Source organism: Cydia amplana, chromosome 1 (genome assembly GCF_948474715.1).
Source record: "Cydia amplana chromosome 1, ilCydAmpl1.1, whole genome shotgun sequence".
Taxonomy (NCBI): Eukaryota; Metazoa; Arthropoda; class Insecta; order Lepidoptera; family Tortricidae; genus Cydia; species Cydia amplana.
The window spans coordinates 17,450,631-17,468,905 of NC_086069.1; the positions used below are offsets into that span (position 1 = coordinate 17,450,631).

General features: G+C 38.5%; 2 protein-coding genes across 3 annotated transcripts in view; both read right to left on the reverse strand.

The window, feature by feature from the left end:
- LOC134648429 (uncharacterized) overlaps positions 1 to 18,275 on the reverse strand; it is a 132,915-nt gene that overhangs the window by 103,710 nt on the left and 10,930 nt on the right. The gene's annotated exons all lie outside the window — the stretch shown is intronic.
- Positions 5,398 to 15,848, reverse strand: LOC134649370 (synaptic vesicle glycoprotein 2A-like). 2 transcript variants are annotated; one of them, XM_063504094.1, is made up of 10 exons: positions 15,703 to 15,848; positions 12,702 to 12,863; positions 11,140 to 11,302; positions 10,565 to 10,686; positions 9,788 to 10,026; positions 9,542 to 9,690; positions 8,781 to 8,886; positions 6,409 to 6,704; positions 5,754 to 5,881; positions 5,398 to 5,486 (listed from the first exon to the last, which is right to left on the reverse strand). In XM_063504094.1, exons 1-10 carry the CDS (start codon positions 15,788 to 15,790, stop codon positions 5,428 to 5,430), a joined length of 1,512 nt encoding a protein of 503 aa, XP_063360164.1. In that variant the 5' UTR covers positions 15,791 to 15,848; the 3' UTR covers positions 5,398 to 5,427. The 2 variants fall into 2 exon arrangements, with proteins under 2 accessions (XP_063360164.1, XP_063360173.1); XM_063504103.1 differs by having other exon boundaries at positions 5,404 to 5,486; positions 9,542 to 9,674; positions 9,775 to 10,026.

Here is an 18,275-nt window from a genome sequence, read left to right on the forward strand (position 1 = left end):
TAGCAAAGAAACGTCTTCACACAATTAAAGCTTTGAGAGCACGCACTAGAAGACTTTCAAAAAGTAAAGAAACTTTAAGCGAAAAATTGATGGAGTTCTTACAAAAAGAAAAGGTTGAAAAAGAAAATATGACTGTTATGAACTTAGTGAAGAGCAATCCATTAGTTGAAAAATTTTTGTCTTCTGCTAAGGGAGAGAAATCAAAATCATTCAGTCCTGAGCTGAAGAAATTCGCGGTGACTCTTCATTTTTTTTCACCGCGTGCATATAATTTTGTACGTGAGGAACTCAACAACGCTTTACCTCACCCGAAAACCATATCTAAATGGTACCAAGGAATGGATTGCGATCCAGGTTTTACGAAAGAAGCTTTCGAAGCAATTAAGGTGAGGGTTATACAAAATGGCACCAAGCCTTTGTACATAGCTCTCAGCATGGACGAAATGGCGATAAGAAAGCAAGTTGAATGGGATGGCCACAAATACTTCGGATACGTGAATATAGGACCTGTACTGAAATCTGACGATATTCCTTTGGCAAAAGAAGCCCTAACCTTTATGGTTACAGCAGTTAATGACAACTGGAAGATAGCCGTGGGCTATTTTATGCTAAACTCGATCACAGCTCAACAAAAAGCCACACTTGTAGAACAGTGTCTCTCATTATTGCAAGAGTGTGGGGCTATAGTGTTATCCTTAACATATGACGGTGCGGCCACAAATAAGGCAATGTCCTCGTATTTGGGTTGCGACAACAACGGTCCTGACAATAACTATTTTATCTTCAATAACCAACCCATTTGTTTATGGCCAGATCCATGCCACAATATAAAATTGGTCAGAAATGCTTTCGCAGAACGACGTGTGCTGGTCGATACCGAAGGCAATCGTATAGATTGGGGCCTTGTCGAAAAAATAAATGATTTGCAGGAAAACGAGAAACTTCACCTGGCCAACAAATTAAAAAAAGGACACATTAATTTTGCCAAACAGAAAATGAAAGTTCGACTGGCTACGCAGTTACTCAGTCAGTCAGTAGCAGATGCACTACGATTTTGCCAGGAATCTAAGTACCATGGATTTGAAGACTGCCAAGGTACAATCAAATTTATTGAAATATTTAATGATTTGTTTGACACCATGAATACACAAAATTTCCGGGCAAAAGGTTTTAAAAAGCCTATTATGCAATGTAACCATCAGGAAATAAAAGATTTTTTTATCAAGGCCGAGACATATATTAAGGGACTTCGGTTTGTCGATGAAGACATCGGCGTTCTAGAGTCTACGAGAGCCACCGGGTTTCGTGGATTTATAACATGCGCTAAATCCCTGATTCATCTATACAAAACATATGTTACAGAAAATTCGAGCCTTAAATACATCAGGACTTATAGATTGAGCCAAGATCAAATTGAAATATTTTTTGGAGCAATCAGATCTAAAGGCGGGTTCAACAATAACCCGTCTGCCCGCACATTTCAAGCTGCTTATAAAAGGCTTTTGGTACACGCCCAGTTCAGAGACAGCTCAAACGGAAATTGTATTCCCTTAGATAAAATAAAATTACTACATTATAGTAGGCCATCGACATCTGGAGAGGGAAACAATAAGCAGACGGTTCCTAATTTCCAAAAACATTTAAATGACACTACAAGGCGGGGTCGCTTGATAGATGCTCCTGGTGAAAACTTATCCAGTGTTCAGTTGGATCATGATTATGCGGATAATCAGATGGTTCCTGATTTCGAAAATCATTTAAATGGCACGACAGCCCGAGGCCGTTTGATCGATATTCCTCAAAGAGACCTATCCTATGTTGAGTTAGATCATGATTATACGACTATTATGCACCCAACAATATTGACCGAGTATGCACACCACGTTGTACACTACATAGCCGGATTCGTCGTAAGAAAATTAAAAAAAAATCTCAAATGCGAAAACTGCCTGGACGTTCTTGAAGAAAAGAACACATCAAACGAATTTTCTTTGATTTCAGTAAAGGACCGAGGAGGTCTGAACAAGCCTTCTCAAGACGTCACGATAACTTGCAAAACAACGGAAAAAACGCTTAGAGTTCAAGTTAGATTTAGCAAAAATTCTGTTGGCAAGCCTATTTATATGTTAAAAATGTTAAACCAGATTTCAACCAAAATATTACCCACTAATATATTCCAAAACTTACATGGACATTCTTTGGAGAATAATTTCATAGATGAACACAGAAATCTGTTAATTAAAGCGATAGCCCTGTCATACTTAAAACTACGCATACATCACATGACAAAAAAAATGTCCGAACCTGCTGAACGAGTACGTTCTTTTTTAAACAAAACTATTTTGTTTAAAGGCCAGTAGTAGTGCAATTGTGCTTTTCTATAAGAGAAGCTCATTTCTAGTTACGGACAAAATATAAGTAAATAACATAACATATCTATTCTCGTAATTACTTTTTATACAGTGTGTAAATCCAATACGGCCGATAAATTAAACCAGATATAGAATTTATCCTTGTAATCATTAATTCAGAAGTTTTTTAAGTTACTCTTAATTATTACCCCGTTATAATTATTGAAATTACTGTGAGGAGGCATGGAACGCCACATATATAAATGTTACATTAAAACCAAATAAAATGTGTTTTTCGCAATAATAGAGTTTATTATTATATTATAAAATTTATAAAGTATTCATTATCCATTAGCATTTCCGGTTGTTTATTTTTAGTGAAGGTATCGAAGCTTCAATTAATCGCTATTCCGTTCCGCTGTGTAGAGAGTATCGATATATAACATGATTAAAATCGACAAATCGACATCCCTAAAAACGTGCAATAAACTTACACATACACATTTTAACGCACACATACACAGCTTGCCCACCACCAAAATGGCTACGGCTTGACGGATAAATTTTGTACTGAGAACCGAGAACGTTGGGGCCTTGGATGTGACGTGCACTGACTGTGACATAGTGACACATAGAAGGTACATGCTGTGATAGGTGATTTAGACTCTCGCGTGAGCCACGAGACGAGCCGCGAGCCGCGCCACGAGACGCGAGTCCACCGCTTACACTCGCGTTCGGCTTGTCATTCGGTTATAAACCTTATGCCGTGCCGTTAGTGTTTAAATTATATTAGCTCGACGAGCTTGCGAGCCACGAGACGAGCCGCGAGCCCACCGCTTATAGCCAGTTTAAACTCTCGCACGAGCCACGAGACGAGCCGCGAGCCGCGCCACGAGACGCGAGTGTAAGCGATGGGCTCGCGGCTCGTCTCGTGGCTCGCAAGCTCGTCAAGCTAATATAATTTAAACACTAACGGCACGGCATAAGGTTTATAACCGAATGACAAGCCGAACGCGAGTGTAAGCGGTGGACTCGCGTCTCGTGGCGCGGCTCGCGGCTCGTCTCGTGGCTCGCGCGAGAGTTTAAGCCGGCTATGACACTAGCTAGAGGGCCAGGGCTATAACCGCGAAAATCGAAGTTCGCAAATTGCGGGCATTTTTCTCTTTCACTCTAATTACGCCTTCATTGGAGTAAAGGAGAAAGATCCCCGCAATTTGTGAATTTCGGTTTTCTCGGTAGCCCCTCAGTCCAGTCCAGACGAGATGATCAAACCGACAGAATTAATCAAATCTCAACTACTCCACCCGTACCATATTTAATCATCAATTTTAGATTTATGGTGACATTAAAGGGCGCATACTTTTTATCGATCATACAGCTTGGCAAAAAAGTAGAAATTAAAAAGTGGCAACACTGTAGTGTCGTCCCTTTTTCTTATATATATTGGTTTGAAAGGGACGACACTACAGTGTTGCCACTTTTTAATTTCTACTCTTTTTTGCCAAGCTGTAAATCATAATCTTAAGACGGGGTGATCGAATTGACCGATTTGATCAGAAATGGAAATTTTCGCCAATCTCATGTCATCTAGAGTTAGACCAAGAAAAGTCTGCAGCGAGTTTGATAATGATAGCCCACGTAGTGCAAGTGTTATTTACACGTCATAAATTCATAGAAGATTGACGTTTAAAATAACACTTGCACTGCGTGGGTTATCAAAATCGCTGCAGACTTTTCTCGGTCTGACTCTAGCGTCCACGCGTATACAATTAATCAGAATCACCTTAGATTTATGCCTATTCCACACCACCTGATTTGATCAGACAATTTAATCGGATTGGCTAAAAATTGTTTCTGACTGGACTGGCAAATATCGTTAAGTGCTAACAGACGGGCAGACCTAGTTAGTGCTGAGTGGACTATCGATACGTGGTACGTGCGCCGCATCGCACCAATGTCGCAGTGCGGTGCGGTAGTCTGTTATGACTTTAAGGCCCGACGGTAATTCCACACTCGCGTTCGCGGCTTCGCGCCGCGATTTACGCACATAGTCTGGAGGGGGCTATAGCTAGGGTTGCCATAATTAGTCGGAATTGATAAGGGACAGTGGTATTCTAGGGCCATATTGCGCCTCAGAAACTTTCGCGCGGGCCTCCCGAGGGGAGGGGGGAATAAATAAATCTAATACCTTTAAACGAGCAATTCTTGTTTATTTATTTATTTATATATATATATTTCGGGGATCTCGTAAACGGCTCTAACGATTTCGATGAAATTTGCTATATGGGGGTTTTCGGGGCGAAAAATCGATCTAGCTAGGTCTTATCTCTGAGAAAACGCGCATTTTCGAGTTTTTATATGTTTTCCGAGCGAAGCTCGGTCACCCAGATATTAAATGTTATAGGACATTTTTACACAAATTGACTAAGCCCCACGGTAAGCTCAAGAAGGCTTGTGTTGTGGGTACTCGGACAACGATATATATAATATATAAATACTTAAATAGGTACATAGAAAACAACCATGACGCAGGAACAATATCTGTATCACCATACAAATAAATGCCCTTACCAGGATTCGAACCCGGGACCATCGGTTTCATACTCTTCATAGGCAGGGTCACTCCCCACTAGGCCAGACCGGTCGACAAAATACGGGACAAAAACGGGACCAGTAAAAATACGGGACGTGATACTTAAATACGGTGACAGTCCCGTATATACGGGACGTATGGCAACCCTAGCTATAGCCTACAGGAGAAGTGTAATAAGCCCTAAAATAAAACACTTGTCAACATAATTCTTTCGACATTTATTTATTTATTCATCGCATAAGTATTTAACTTAAAACATAAAATAATACTAAGGTAAACGTACTGATGCTCGACGCGGTCCCAGTACATGCCATCTTGAAACTTAAGTTACTGTCAATAGAGGTGACAGCAAGGTGTCCTCTATTGGGCACTAGCATGTCGAGCACTAGTACCTACGTTTACCTTATCTGTATTCTGGTCTCAACTCAATTAACAGCCATTATCTACCATAATCATCAATAACAGTCATTAGAACCATACTCTTTAGAAGCAACATATTTTACTTTGTGCTCTCGGTAACAGGAATGCCATGAAGCCGCAAACTGAAAATAAATAGATTATCGTGAAAGTACATGAACCTCGAAGCTTCGCGTAGACCTACCCTAGGTAATTCTAATTACTAATTTAATACTTAGTAGGTAAGTTTTGCCTACTTTACGTTTAATGCTGTGCTATAAAAACGCTATCAAACGTGTTATTGCCTTTGAAGTGATAAAGTGGGGAGTGTCATCCGATTTTCATAGGAATTTCACGTTTAAAGTGGCATTTCCACACTCATTACCATGGCCCAATTCTACCTAGGTACTTACCCAACAACAATCCACCAAAAAAGTAGAAGGTGGATTCGCATGAGGCATTTATGAGGAGCCCCGCGAGGTTTGTACCGACCACTGACCCGATTCGGCCCAGCATGATCGCCAGGCTCACCGCCATACCCCTGAAACATTTATTTAATTTTATACGTACCTATATATAGTCTGGCAAGCCATTTCCGTCAGTAGAAAAAAGCGGCAAATTTAAAAAATGTAGGCGCGAAGGGTACCTAATCGTCCCATAGAAATTTTTCCCATAGCGATTTTTTATAACTACCTATAAAATTATATTATACAAACTTGGTACAAGCTTTGGTACAGACGGAAGACTTATTCAAAGCAGTGGCGGATTTGCAGTCTTGGCTGCCCTAGGCCCCAGGCCCTGGTAGTAAAAAGTACTAAATAGCCGCCCCTTTCTCAGCACGCATCATATATCAACGGCAGTGAATGTTTGGTGCGTTGGGTTGGAGCCAATCCTGTGAAGGTTGAGCTCGTTGGTATCCTGTCTACTCTACATATACCTATGTTGGTAGTTATTAACTTCCAAAAAATAGTTTTTTTTTTAGTCAGGAGCTCTCATAAATTTATGTTCTAACTGCACTTATTAGATACCTAGCTTAGAAACTTATTTAACAGACTTAATTAAGATTACCTCAAATGAGTAGGAAATATTTCCACCGCATAGGCATTGACTGGCCCAACAGCAACAGCTACAATCTGCATAGCTGACAGCAAGACCGCGAACACCATACTCGTTCTAATAAAGTTGACGGATATGCAGAAAGAGCCCATAATGAAGTAGATTAGTACTAGAAGCACTTTCTTGCCAATGATCTTAAGCGTGCAACTGACAAGTAAAGCTATGACGGCACAAGAGAGGCTGGCTATTGAATTTACAAAGAATGTAAGTTGGTCTATGCTGTCGTCACAAACTGCTTCTTCATGAGTCTGTAAAGGAAATCAGTGTTTGGCATTGAAATGTTAAGGGTAAATATTATAATAGAACGATTATAACGATTCATTATTAGAAGTGAAGCTATAAAATACAATAAGTATAGCTGGTCAACTAAATCTTGTCAGTAAAAAAAGGCGCGAAATTCAAATTTTCTATGGGACGATATCCCTTCGCGCCTACATTTTTCAAATTTGCCGCCTTTTTCTACTGTCAAGATCTGATTGACCAAGTATAGTACCTTTATATAGTTTGTAGCTTTCTAATAGAGCCCGAAGAGGCTAATCCTATTGTCTATTGTTAAGTAAAACCGCTCGTGCCACGTGCCACAACCACCTGCATAAAAAATCGGTACTTCGGTTACTGAGTGCCGGCCATTCGAACGCTACAGAACCAGTCTAAAATGTGTCATCGAGATGCGTAACAAAGGCGCGTTATCGGAGAGCGCACCTACACTGGTTTTTTGAGCGTTGGACTAGCCCGCGCTCAGGTGCCAAATAGAATAATTAGGACCCTTTTTTGCAGGTAAGTAGCACGTGCGGTTTTACTGAACAATAGACAATAGATAAGCCTTCGGGCTCTACTAGAAAGCTACAAACTATACCTAATACAGTGAAACCTGGATAAGTGAGACTTCAAGGGACGAGCAGATTTGTTTCATTTAAAGAGGTATTTCACTTACCCAGGCTCTCAGTTAGCCAGGTACAAATAAATGTCTGTCTCATTTACAGAAGGTCCCATTAATAGAGGACATATTTCAGTTATAGAGGTGGTTAACAAGGTATTTTGTAATTATCATTAAAAATAAATAAGGTAAAATAATCCTTGTCCCTAAATATTTTTTTAAGTCTGTTTAAATATTTCTTTGAATTTATTTTGAATGATTCTCCAAAGGATAGATTTTTTCAATTAAATTTGATACGGACTTCATTGCGTCTTAGAATTGTATTAAATGAAAATCTGTTTATTCGTGTTACTTATCAAAATTTCATCTTTTGTTTCGATAGTTTTAACTACATAAAGTAACTAAATGAAACTTGAAGTCGTTTAGACACAATTAAGCAAATGCGGAATTTGTGCATAGACTAAGAGTTAGTAAGAATACGGATATTGATCAATAAAGTCCAAGTTAGAGAGGTCATAGATTGACGTTATCTCAGATACAGAGGTTAATTCCTATACAATTCTAAAAAAACAATTAGGAAAATGTAATCTTATAAATATAGTCTCAGTAAAAGAGGTAAAATACACTCTCTGTCTCAATTATAGAGGTACATGTGAGTATAAAATCACAACAGCTAATCCCAGTTATAGAGGTTCGTTTTATCTCACTAACAGAGGTAATTCAGTGCTAAAGTGTCGGGACCGCACCATGAGTCCCAGCTATAGAGGTTTCTCACTTATCCAGGTTTCACTGTAGTAATTAATTACTTGAGCAGTCGATTTACTCACCAAGCGGACGGAAGAGTGAATTTACATGGTGCAAATGAAATAAAGACTTGGTGCATTTAAATAAGTCAGCTGTCCACCAACGGAGCGGCAGCTGACTTCCACGAGGGTTCATTACCTTACCTACACTTGGCCTTAATAACCACTTTGCAAGTGTGGAACGGGATGCTACTGTTTTGAATGATTCACGCCATTCACGGTTAGTTTCACTAGACATATATGTATAGGTAGACCACTAGACTTCACTCTAGACTAGGTTTCACTAGACTTAGATAGATTAAGGTAATCACGGTTCATATCCCGATCTATATAAGTCTAGGGATGCTACTGATCGTGCCTCATGGAAATCTGTTCCGGACCCGAGGGCAATACCGATCTTAGGGCGAGAGAGAGAGAAAGTACATAGTACTTTCAGATACTATATATATATTTTTTTTGTCATCTTGGCTCTGTGATTATTGACTAAGCTCGTGCCATTGCTACTCCAGCCTCTTGCTATCCGTACGTACGATACAACCCTGGATAGAATGCAAGGACCAAAAGTATTACGTTTTTGTACGATCTTTCACACAATTTTCTCATGTTTTAGCAACTATGATTCACTTTAACGTTCATTTACTTACCTCATTAAGTCTTTGGGCGATAACTTCACAGGCTGTGACTCCGTCGCGACCCTGACTGAGCACCCTGTTCAGGATATCCGGAATCCACATGTAGAGACCGTTTAAACTGAAAATGTATTGTTCAAAATGTTAAAATTAAGTAACAACTAACCTTTTGGACGCCTATGACCGATATATCCGCACCGTAGGTTCAACGCCAAGGACCGATTAATCGGTCACAGACCACAGAGCAACATAGACCTACGTGCATATGCATAAAGTTCAATTTCAGTTTTGACACTTCGGTGACGTGGCGTCAGCGTGACAGGTGGCCTAGCCAAAGTGACAATCGCTATCGCTTCGCCATCGAATCGCTTTGTGTCTCTCTATCACTCTTCCATATTCGTGCGACAGTGACAGTTGCGTTTCGATCGCTACGGAGCGTTAGCGATTGGCACGTTGGCTACGCGGCCAGCTTTTGTGTTTGACACGGCGTCGAAAAGGTTAACAACTGTTTCGAAATCATAATATAATGACAGAGGATCGTGTAAGATGTTATTCAAATTATTATAATAGTTTGTATAAATGTCTAACAGTTGTATATATCTAGAATGTATATTACAAATAAGTATCTATGTACAAGTAAGAGCTTATATTAGCAGCGGTTGAGAACGCACACGACTCGCATCATTGAGGTTCAAAGGTGTGGCGTCGGATCTTATCATGTAAAGTTTAGCACGATGGGTAGAATATATATAATTATAAAAATAATATCTACTTACGTAGAAAACACTCCGAACAGTAGGAAGCCATTTAGAGCCATCCATTTTGCGTATGGTGGTCTCATTAGAGGCAAGGACTGAACCTTAAGTGAGGTGAAGAAACCGACCTTTTCTTTCTTAGAGTCTTCGACAACTTTAAGCATCTTGATCTGAAATTATTCATTTTATCGCGTCCTGTATCTAAACTTTTTCTTTTTTATAATGACTAAATATCTAACACTTGTACTCACAACAGTCACAACTTACCGGAAATTCCGTCTTCGACTTTCCTTTATTCGCAGCGTACATTGTCTCTAGGACTGCCAGAGCCTCGTCATATCTCCCTTGTGAAACCAAATACTTGGGGCTCTCGGGGCCGAACGTCATTAAGAAAGCGGCTATGATGAAGAATGACGAATACACGATAACCAGAACTCGCCACGAGCGAAATGTGTACACGCCAAACTCAACTCTGAAGGGCAGCGGAATGATGCCCCAGGCTAGTACTGCAAGTAAAAATATTCGCGTAGGTACTTACTTCTAGATGCCGTAGAATCATATAAAATAGTTACTTAATTACTGGTTTGATCCAATGGAATGCAAGTGCAACCGGTTTCACATAAATAAATTGATACGTAATAGGCGTTATAGGATAGAGTTAGACCAAGAAAAGTCTGCAGCGATTTTGATAGCCCACGCAGTGCAAGTGTTATTTATACGTCATAATTTCATAGAAGTTTGACTTTTAAAATGACACGTGCACTGCGTGGGCTATCAAATCCGCTGCAGACTTTTCTTGGTCTGACTCTAATATCATAATTGTATATATGTCGCTATTGAATAAATACATAAAATAACATTGTCAATGGTACATGCAGCTAAATAATATTACTTTATTTTCTCAAACATGCAATGAAATATTGTCGTTATGTTCCTTAAAATAAGTTTCGGGCGCAGTCGAGAGGACTGCTGTAATTGAATTTTCATACAAACTTGAAGGTCGATGATAGGCATCAATCACTTCCACTAGCATATTTTACTTACAAGGTACTAAAGCGGATCCTAGGGTCTGCATAGCATTCGTGATGGAGAGAGCCAAGTCCCTATGTTTCTGGGGAAGAATCTCGCCGATGAAAGTATATGGTGCTGCTGCCGGACATGCCATACTGGAATAATTGAGTAAACTTTAAAAACTTCTTAGCGTGATTTGTCTATTATGATGGGTTTTATTAAAAGCTTTTATTTAAATTGATAAACATGATATCCGCGAGCCCTGAGACGCACATCCATCTCGCTCCCGCTTACGCTCAGTGAGAGTAAGAGAAGAACCCGAACCTCCGTAGGTTTCCGTAGGTAGGTAGGCCTTAAGAATAGTACGACGTTAATACCCATGTTACACATATAGAATGATGCTACAGGCAGACGTCCGTACGTAGATAATAAGCAGATGGCCTACTTATTATTAAGTATTTATAATTACAAGTCAAACTCTACTAATCTATATCAGCAATTGCTATTGCAATTTTTAAGTACTTAAAACTTTTGTTTTGGAGACTACACGTGCATTCATACATTTTATGCTCTACGATATTTTATCCAATTAATAAGTACATACGTACCATACTGATGCGAGGAACTTGCATGTGGTAAAGCTGATGAGCTCGGGCATGAAGGCCGAGAGTACTCCGAAGGCTCCGCAAAGAAAGGAGCTGTAGATGACCACGGTCTTACGGCCTCGCATGTCCACGAGGTAGCCCCAAGGGAATGAAGTCACGATAATCGCTGCAAATCGAAGCTAAATTTGTTAAATCTTTAATTACAGCTTCATTGTAAAGGAAACCGATATGGATAAAGACTTATTAAAAGGTACCTATTGCTTAATCTCGTTATTGTTCGATGAATAAATAGTGCAGCCAGTGCCCTTGGCCCTGTGCAAGATATTCCTTTGTCTAGTATTTTTTCTCTTGGGCATTAGAACACTGGCCATAAAGTTAATTTTCCTTCCTTAAAGGATCTTTTTGATTCAGGTAGCGGCGGGTTTACCACTACCCAGAAAATGGTTGGCACCGACTATAAATATCAGTTGGTAACGCATACTTACCTATACTTAAAAGATAGAATAATATTTTATTTTAACCTTCTGAAGTCCTTGTCCTCTGAAGTCGATGTACTTATTTGTAAAAAGTTTTTATTTTTCCATGTCTATTTAAGTAATACTGAATATTCAGGATTTTCCTCTAAGTAGTTCATCTGAGTAACCACTCCTGTCACTAATTCCATCCTACGCTCCACCACAGACCTAATCCCTCAACCTCCAACCCCTCACTCCCTATTCCCCGCCCCTTTCAACCCCAGACCTTGTAACTCCTAACGCCAGACCCCTCAACTCCTAACACCAAACCTCTCAACTCCGAACCACCGACCCCTATACTCCCTTTAAAATCCAAAGTTCCCTCGATTCCTCATGGACATCATGAGAACAAAACCAAATTATAAAGTTTTGTTCCAATTTAATTAAATAAGTAAGTGCCTACTTACTCATGTTAATTATTTACTGTAATAGTATCTAGTTACTCGTATATAAGTCGTAATCTTATAATAGTTATAATCATACTGTTTTATTGCATTAGGCGTAGGCACATAAAAGTTATCATTACGTTTGGATTACCGCACTCCTGCCCTGTTATTATTACCTATCTTGTTTTGTTCTTGCACCATCACTACATCTTAATAAAACAAAGCCCCTGCCGCGTCTGTCTGTTTGTTTGTGATGTGTAGGTATGTATGTTCGCGATAAATTAAAAAACTACCTACCTACTCAACGGAATTTACCGTGGTTTTCACCTATCGATAGAGTGATTCTTGTTGTTAAATCATGAACCGTGATAGCTAGACAGCTGAAATTTTCACAGATAATGTATTTCTGTTGCCACTATAACAACAAATACTAAAAACAAAATAAAATAAATATTTAATTTGGGTTCCCATACAACAAACGTGATTTTTTGCCGTTTTTTGCGTAATGTACGACGGAACCTTTCGTGCGTCCCTTGCTCTAATCTCTATACCGTACCTACGTCCGTGATCCGTGATCTCAAGTCACAATTTTAGTAACCTACACACACAAAAGGTTTAATAACATGTTTCTTTGCGGATTTGGGAATTACTACCTTGGGCTTACCTAAGTACGGTAGAGAGGCGATGATTCCCCGTTGTGCATCTGACATCTCCAGGTCGCACTTAGCGGCAGGTAGCAAGTACGCGTATCCCATCGTCTCGATTATAGCCGATATTAGGAACAGGGCCAGCACTAAGCAATACTTGATGTTGTACCAGCCCACACCTGCAACAGTTCTAATGATACACCTTGCTCGGTTACTTAGGTCCCTGAAAGAATGTAAATAAACAAAACCTCGAACTCTTGACTCATTCTACCATTGAGATAATAGATAGGGATATCATTTACGTAGGGACATCATACTCACAAACACATACACACACGCACACACACACCCAACATACTCGGGCGCCGCATAATTAATAGCCATATAATTTATGTTGTTCTTTAGATTTCTTTGTTGTTGTTTTCTTGGATATTTTTGTCACCTAATTAGATTTACTTTTAGTTCTAGTTTTAGTTTTTACCAGGCCTCACTGAAAATCAGCGTCACGTTGTGTATCCTAGGAATCCTAGGATTCACTTCGGGACATCAAGCTGTGTGAGGACCTTTTAGCATAGTTCTGTTCGTCTAAATGAAGTTTTGTTTTGTTTTTTTTTTCTTGTGCTAATAAATATTACTTAAGTACTTACTATTACTATATAGTATGATGGTTTGGTTTTGTCTATTTCTGGTCTATTTACATTCCCAAAAATTTAATTATTTTTGAAGTGAAACCTTCTTTAGCGGCGCTGGGGGCCGATTTTTGAATTTCGACCACACGATTTCGTGTATTTCGTTAAATAATAATCTCCATTACTAGGCATTTAAATTCTACGAATAGAATTGAAATCGAGTGGTCAATACCAATAGATTCCAAATTTCAATCGCTCGTATTTAAAAAAATAGTATTTCGCCGTTTTCCACCGATTTTCGAGTGACGAAATCGAGCGATCGAAATTCAAAAATTGGCCCCCTGGGCACTTTTTGAGGTGGGGAAAATGATAAACCCGAGACAGCGTAAGGCCATCACGTGACCGTAAGGGGCGTAAGGCGATCACGTGACCGTAAGCCCCGTAAGGTGGCCACTCATAATTTAAATGGCATTTATATCAATAAAGAAATAAACTCAATGTTATTTGACATTTATGTTGCGGACTCCTTTTCAAGACTATTTAAATACCTACCTATGTTCAAATAATTTGACGTTGTCATGGCAGTATGTAAATAAACATGTCAATGAAAAAGTGTGATCTTATTTGAGAATGATAATAATATATAATAAATAAATAGAATACCTCCGCTAAACGTATGTATCGTATTACCGGGCGTCGGTAACATAGTGAGGTGAGTTTTCACTTCTATCGGCACTCCCGGAGTGCAACCGTTGTTATTTTTAATTATGTTCGAGCTATGCTAGTGAGATGTGATAAGATAAGATAAGTATGATTGATATCAAATACCTAGTATATGTGACTCCGTATAAGTAAAAAAAGCGGCCAAGTCCGAGTCGGACTCGCCCATGAAGGGTTCCGTATTTAGGCGATTTATGACGTATAAAAAAAACTACTTACTAGATCTCGTTCAAACCAATTTTCGGTGGAAGTTTACATGGTAATGTACATCATATATTTTTTTTTGTTTTATCATTCTCTTATTTTAGAAGTTACAGGGGGGGGGACACCCATTTTACCACTTTGGAAGTGTCTCTCGCGCAAACTATTCAGTTTAGAAAAAAATGATATTAGAAACCTCAATATCATTTTTGAAGACCTATCCCCTATCCTATACCCCACACGTATGGGTTTGATGAAAAAAAAATTTTTGAGTTTCAGTTCGAAGTATGGGGAACCCCAAAAATGTATTGTTTTTTTTCTATTTTTGTGTGAAAATCTTAATGCGGTTCACAGAATACATCTACTTACCAAATTTCAACAGTATAGTTCTTATAGTTTCGGAGAAAAGTGGCTGTGACATACGGACGGACAGACAGACGGACAGACAGACAGACATGACGAATCTATAAGGGTTCCGTTTTTTGCCATTTGGCTACGGAACCCTAAAAACGAGCTTCGGAAAGTCGAGACAAAATTATGCTCGAACTGATGGCGCCACATCTTTAGCCTATACTCTGGTAGATGGCGATACCGACACATATTTCACAATTTTAACACATATCAGTGAAAGAACATGGTTCAGTCATATGGTGTTCTAAAAATAATACCTAATAAATTAAAAAAAAAACATTTATCCATAGGTTATCACATATATACGGGGTCAACCAAATCTTGTCAGTAAATAGGAACAAAAAAAACTATACTCATCCTTTTCTTTTGGGTGCTAGTACTAGTGTTAGACAAAGATAGTATGATTCTCTCTGTCTATGTTTGAAGTCAAACAGACCTTTGACACACTTTACCTATATATTTCGATATTTTTATTCATTTTAATTTTTAGTTTTAGGTAATCCTGTGTCGAGATGGCAGTAAATTTACTGTGACTACAAAACATAGGTACTGTGACAATAACCCTCTTTGCCTCTATACACTATTCTCTTTGCTGATATTATGATGTGAGTGCGCCTTTAGTTGAAAACCATTTTTAAAATCTGCCCTTTTAACAAAATCCTAAATGAATAGCGTCACATACATGAATATAGTCAAATAAAATTTGCATTAGGTAGGTACATATGGTGCTACAGGATGCTACTTTACCGCCCTAGGGTGGGATTAAGGACAATACGTGCCTATATCAAAAATTTAAAGGGCCATATATGTACTGTAAAACGAAATTATTCGCAACGGAAATTATTAAAAGGAAATTCGCAACTCGTGTCGATTTAAAACAATTTATCCCCATTCGTTGCGAATTACCTACTTTTCGGACTTGTATCGTAACATTACGATACAAGTGATTTGTAGAGACCATTTGTAAAAACAGTTTTCGGAAGGATGCTGTAAAAATTGTAATTATTAATTAATTATATTTCAATTAATTTTAAGTAATTAATCAGTAATCACGTACCTGCCACTGAAAGGGCTTGTTCCAAATCTGCTGCATATTTTTCACTGCTATCGACACTATTCGAAACAGTTTTTAGATTAACCTCCATTTTAAAACTATACTTATTTGACTCATTAGGAAAAAAAATATTATCGTTTAATTATATTATTATAGTAGCCAACAACAAAAAGTGGGTTGTATTTTGCACCGCTAAAATCTATTTGGAATCATATTGGTATCGTATACCAGCAATACTGAATGAAATTTGTTGCTGACAAGATACCACTAGACTAGATAAACAGTTGGCGTGTATTTCGGTCGGGTTTCGCGACACGTTTGAACTAAACGAAACATTGGAAGGCAGTAATCAGCGCGGGGTTAAAACAACGAGTCACGTTATCAGTGACAATAACTAAAAAGCATGACATGCTGTTAATTTCTATTGTTTGTTGTTAATATAAAGGAGATATTCCACCACGTAGGTCTGACTTTCGAAAGGTAAGTAAGTAAGTAGTAAAGTAACCTTTCGAAACGACAAGGCGGATACATAGCATAATGTACAAGTCGCAAAATGAGCAGGCTACGTAAAATGAGCAAATCGCAAAATGTGCAAATCTCATAATGAGAAGATCGCAAAATGTGCAGATCTCATAATGAGCAGATCGCAAAATGTGCAGATCTCATAATAAGCAGATCGCAAAATGTGCAGATCTCATAATGAGCAGATCGCAAAATGTGCAAGTAGATCGCATAATGAGCAGGTCGCAAAATGTGTAGATTTTGAAATAGCGCTCAGATTCTACAGGTCCAAAAAGCGTAATCGTTGCCAATAGGGCTTCTGTTGATTACTGAATGTTAAAATATTTTGAAACAAACCTGGTATCTTTTTTATTATTTTGATACCTTATCGTGACCTTGTTATATGAGCAAATAATTTATGAGGCAGTGCTTTGAAGTATGCCCGTTGGACTTTGTACCATGCAGTTAAACTAGGGACGACACACAAAGCAAACGACATTACGATATGCACCTTTCGCGACCTGCACTTTTTACGATTTGCACATATGGCGACCTGCACTTTTTACGATTTGCACATTATGCGACCTGCACTTCTTACGATTTGCACATTTCGCGACCTGCACTTTGTACGATTTTCACATTTCGCGACCTGCTCATTTTACGATCTGCACGTTTTACTACCTGCACCTTCTGCGATTTGCACTAGTGCTCATTTTGCGACTTGCACATTCTGCTATGTATCCGAGTGCTGTGGCATTTCCTGGCACTACATATATAGCTATTTTTATAGGGCAAATAAATAAATATTTAAAAAAAATTGTAGTTTATGTGACTGCTACATAATGAGAGGCATTAAAATCCGAGTGTGGGTTTAAAAAACGAACGTTAGTGAGTTTCTTAATAGGATCACACGAGTGTTTTAATGCCTAATTATGTACAGTCACAGTTACATACACTACTTTATCTAAACACATACTTAAAACTAATTAAAAGATAAACTGTACGTCAAATGGCGGTAAATAAAAACTTTTTTCACGCATGTCACGCATCCATAGTTTTTTTTAAATTCCAAATAAAAGAATAAAGTCCCTATGCCCTATTCTGATGTCACTCGAGATCAAATATCGTGGGGTTTATATTAAAAAACATACTAAATTGACGTTTCGTATCGATAACTGTTTTAACCTTTTAACCGCCAGCAATTTTTGATCGAGGGTGCTCGTGTCGCCACCGACAGTAATTATACCACGCAGAGTAAGGTTGGCATAGTTACGGGAGTTATAAATGTACTGTAAAAACCAAATCAGATCTTTGTCTTATTTATCAGACTGTGGCGAAATGAGCTGGATCTGTAATGTCTTATATATCAGACTCTGGCGGTTAAAGGGTTAATATCCATGAATAGGTACTAGAATAGAGACCCACTTGAGTTTTGACTGCTGTTCCAAATTGAAACTCATTAACGATACAAATTTATAACGTTATAACATTACAGAGGGCCTACCGCGAACTACGTTCGACGTGTTGTCTCCCTGTCACACTTACGTACGGATTTACAAGTGCGACAGAGAGCCAACACGTCGAACGTGGTTCGCGGTAGGCCCTCAGTACAGATTTTCCTACTATATACCACAGATAAGAAAGTTCTCATAGTAAAATTGGTTGTAATAAAGCTGGTCATTTCCTACGGTTTCTGAACGCATTATAGAGCATTATTAATGACATGTGTGTAGATAAAATAAATAACAACACCACTCATAACAGGTATGTGCCGTGTCCTACAGATAAAATGCATATCTTGTTTGTAAATAAATGATTATTATTGTTTGTCAAACGCACGTAAATAAATTATTTTTGTATGAAGGCTTAATCAAATGAAAGGGCCAAATCAAATCAAATCTAGGTATTCATGCCGACAAAGTGGTAAAATAAAAAAGTGCTAAAACATATTTTTGGGTAACCTGCCTGTATACCTACACGTAAATGGGGATGACATTTTTTTTGTTCAACCCTATGGTGTGGGGTGTTGTTGGATAAGCCATATAATCTTAAATACTAAATATTTCATGAGATAG

What these genes read in the sequence shown, in the direction of transcription:
- LOC134649370 (XM_063504094.1), bottom strand. Translation starts at nt 15,790, where the DNA reads ATGGAGGTTAATCTAAAAACTGTTTCGAATAGTGTCGATAGCAGTGAA. An exon ending in ACAAGCCCTTTCAGTGGCAG is followed by an intron (nt 12,864 to 15,702) that starts GTACGTGATTAC and finishes GAACTGTTGCAG; the next exon opens with GTGTGGGCTGGTACAACATC. An exon ending in AGTCGAAGACGGAATTTCCG is followed by an intron (nt 9,691 to 9,787) that starts GTAAGTTGTGAC and finishes GAATAATTTCAG; the next exon opens with ATCAAGATGCTTAAAGTTGT.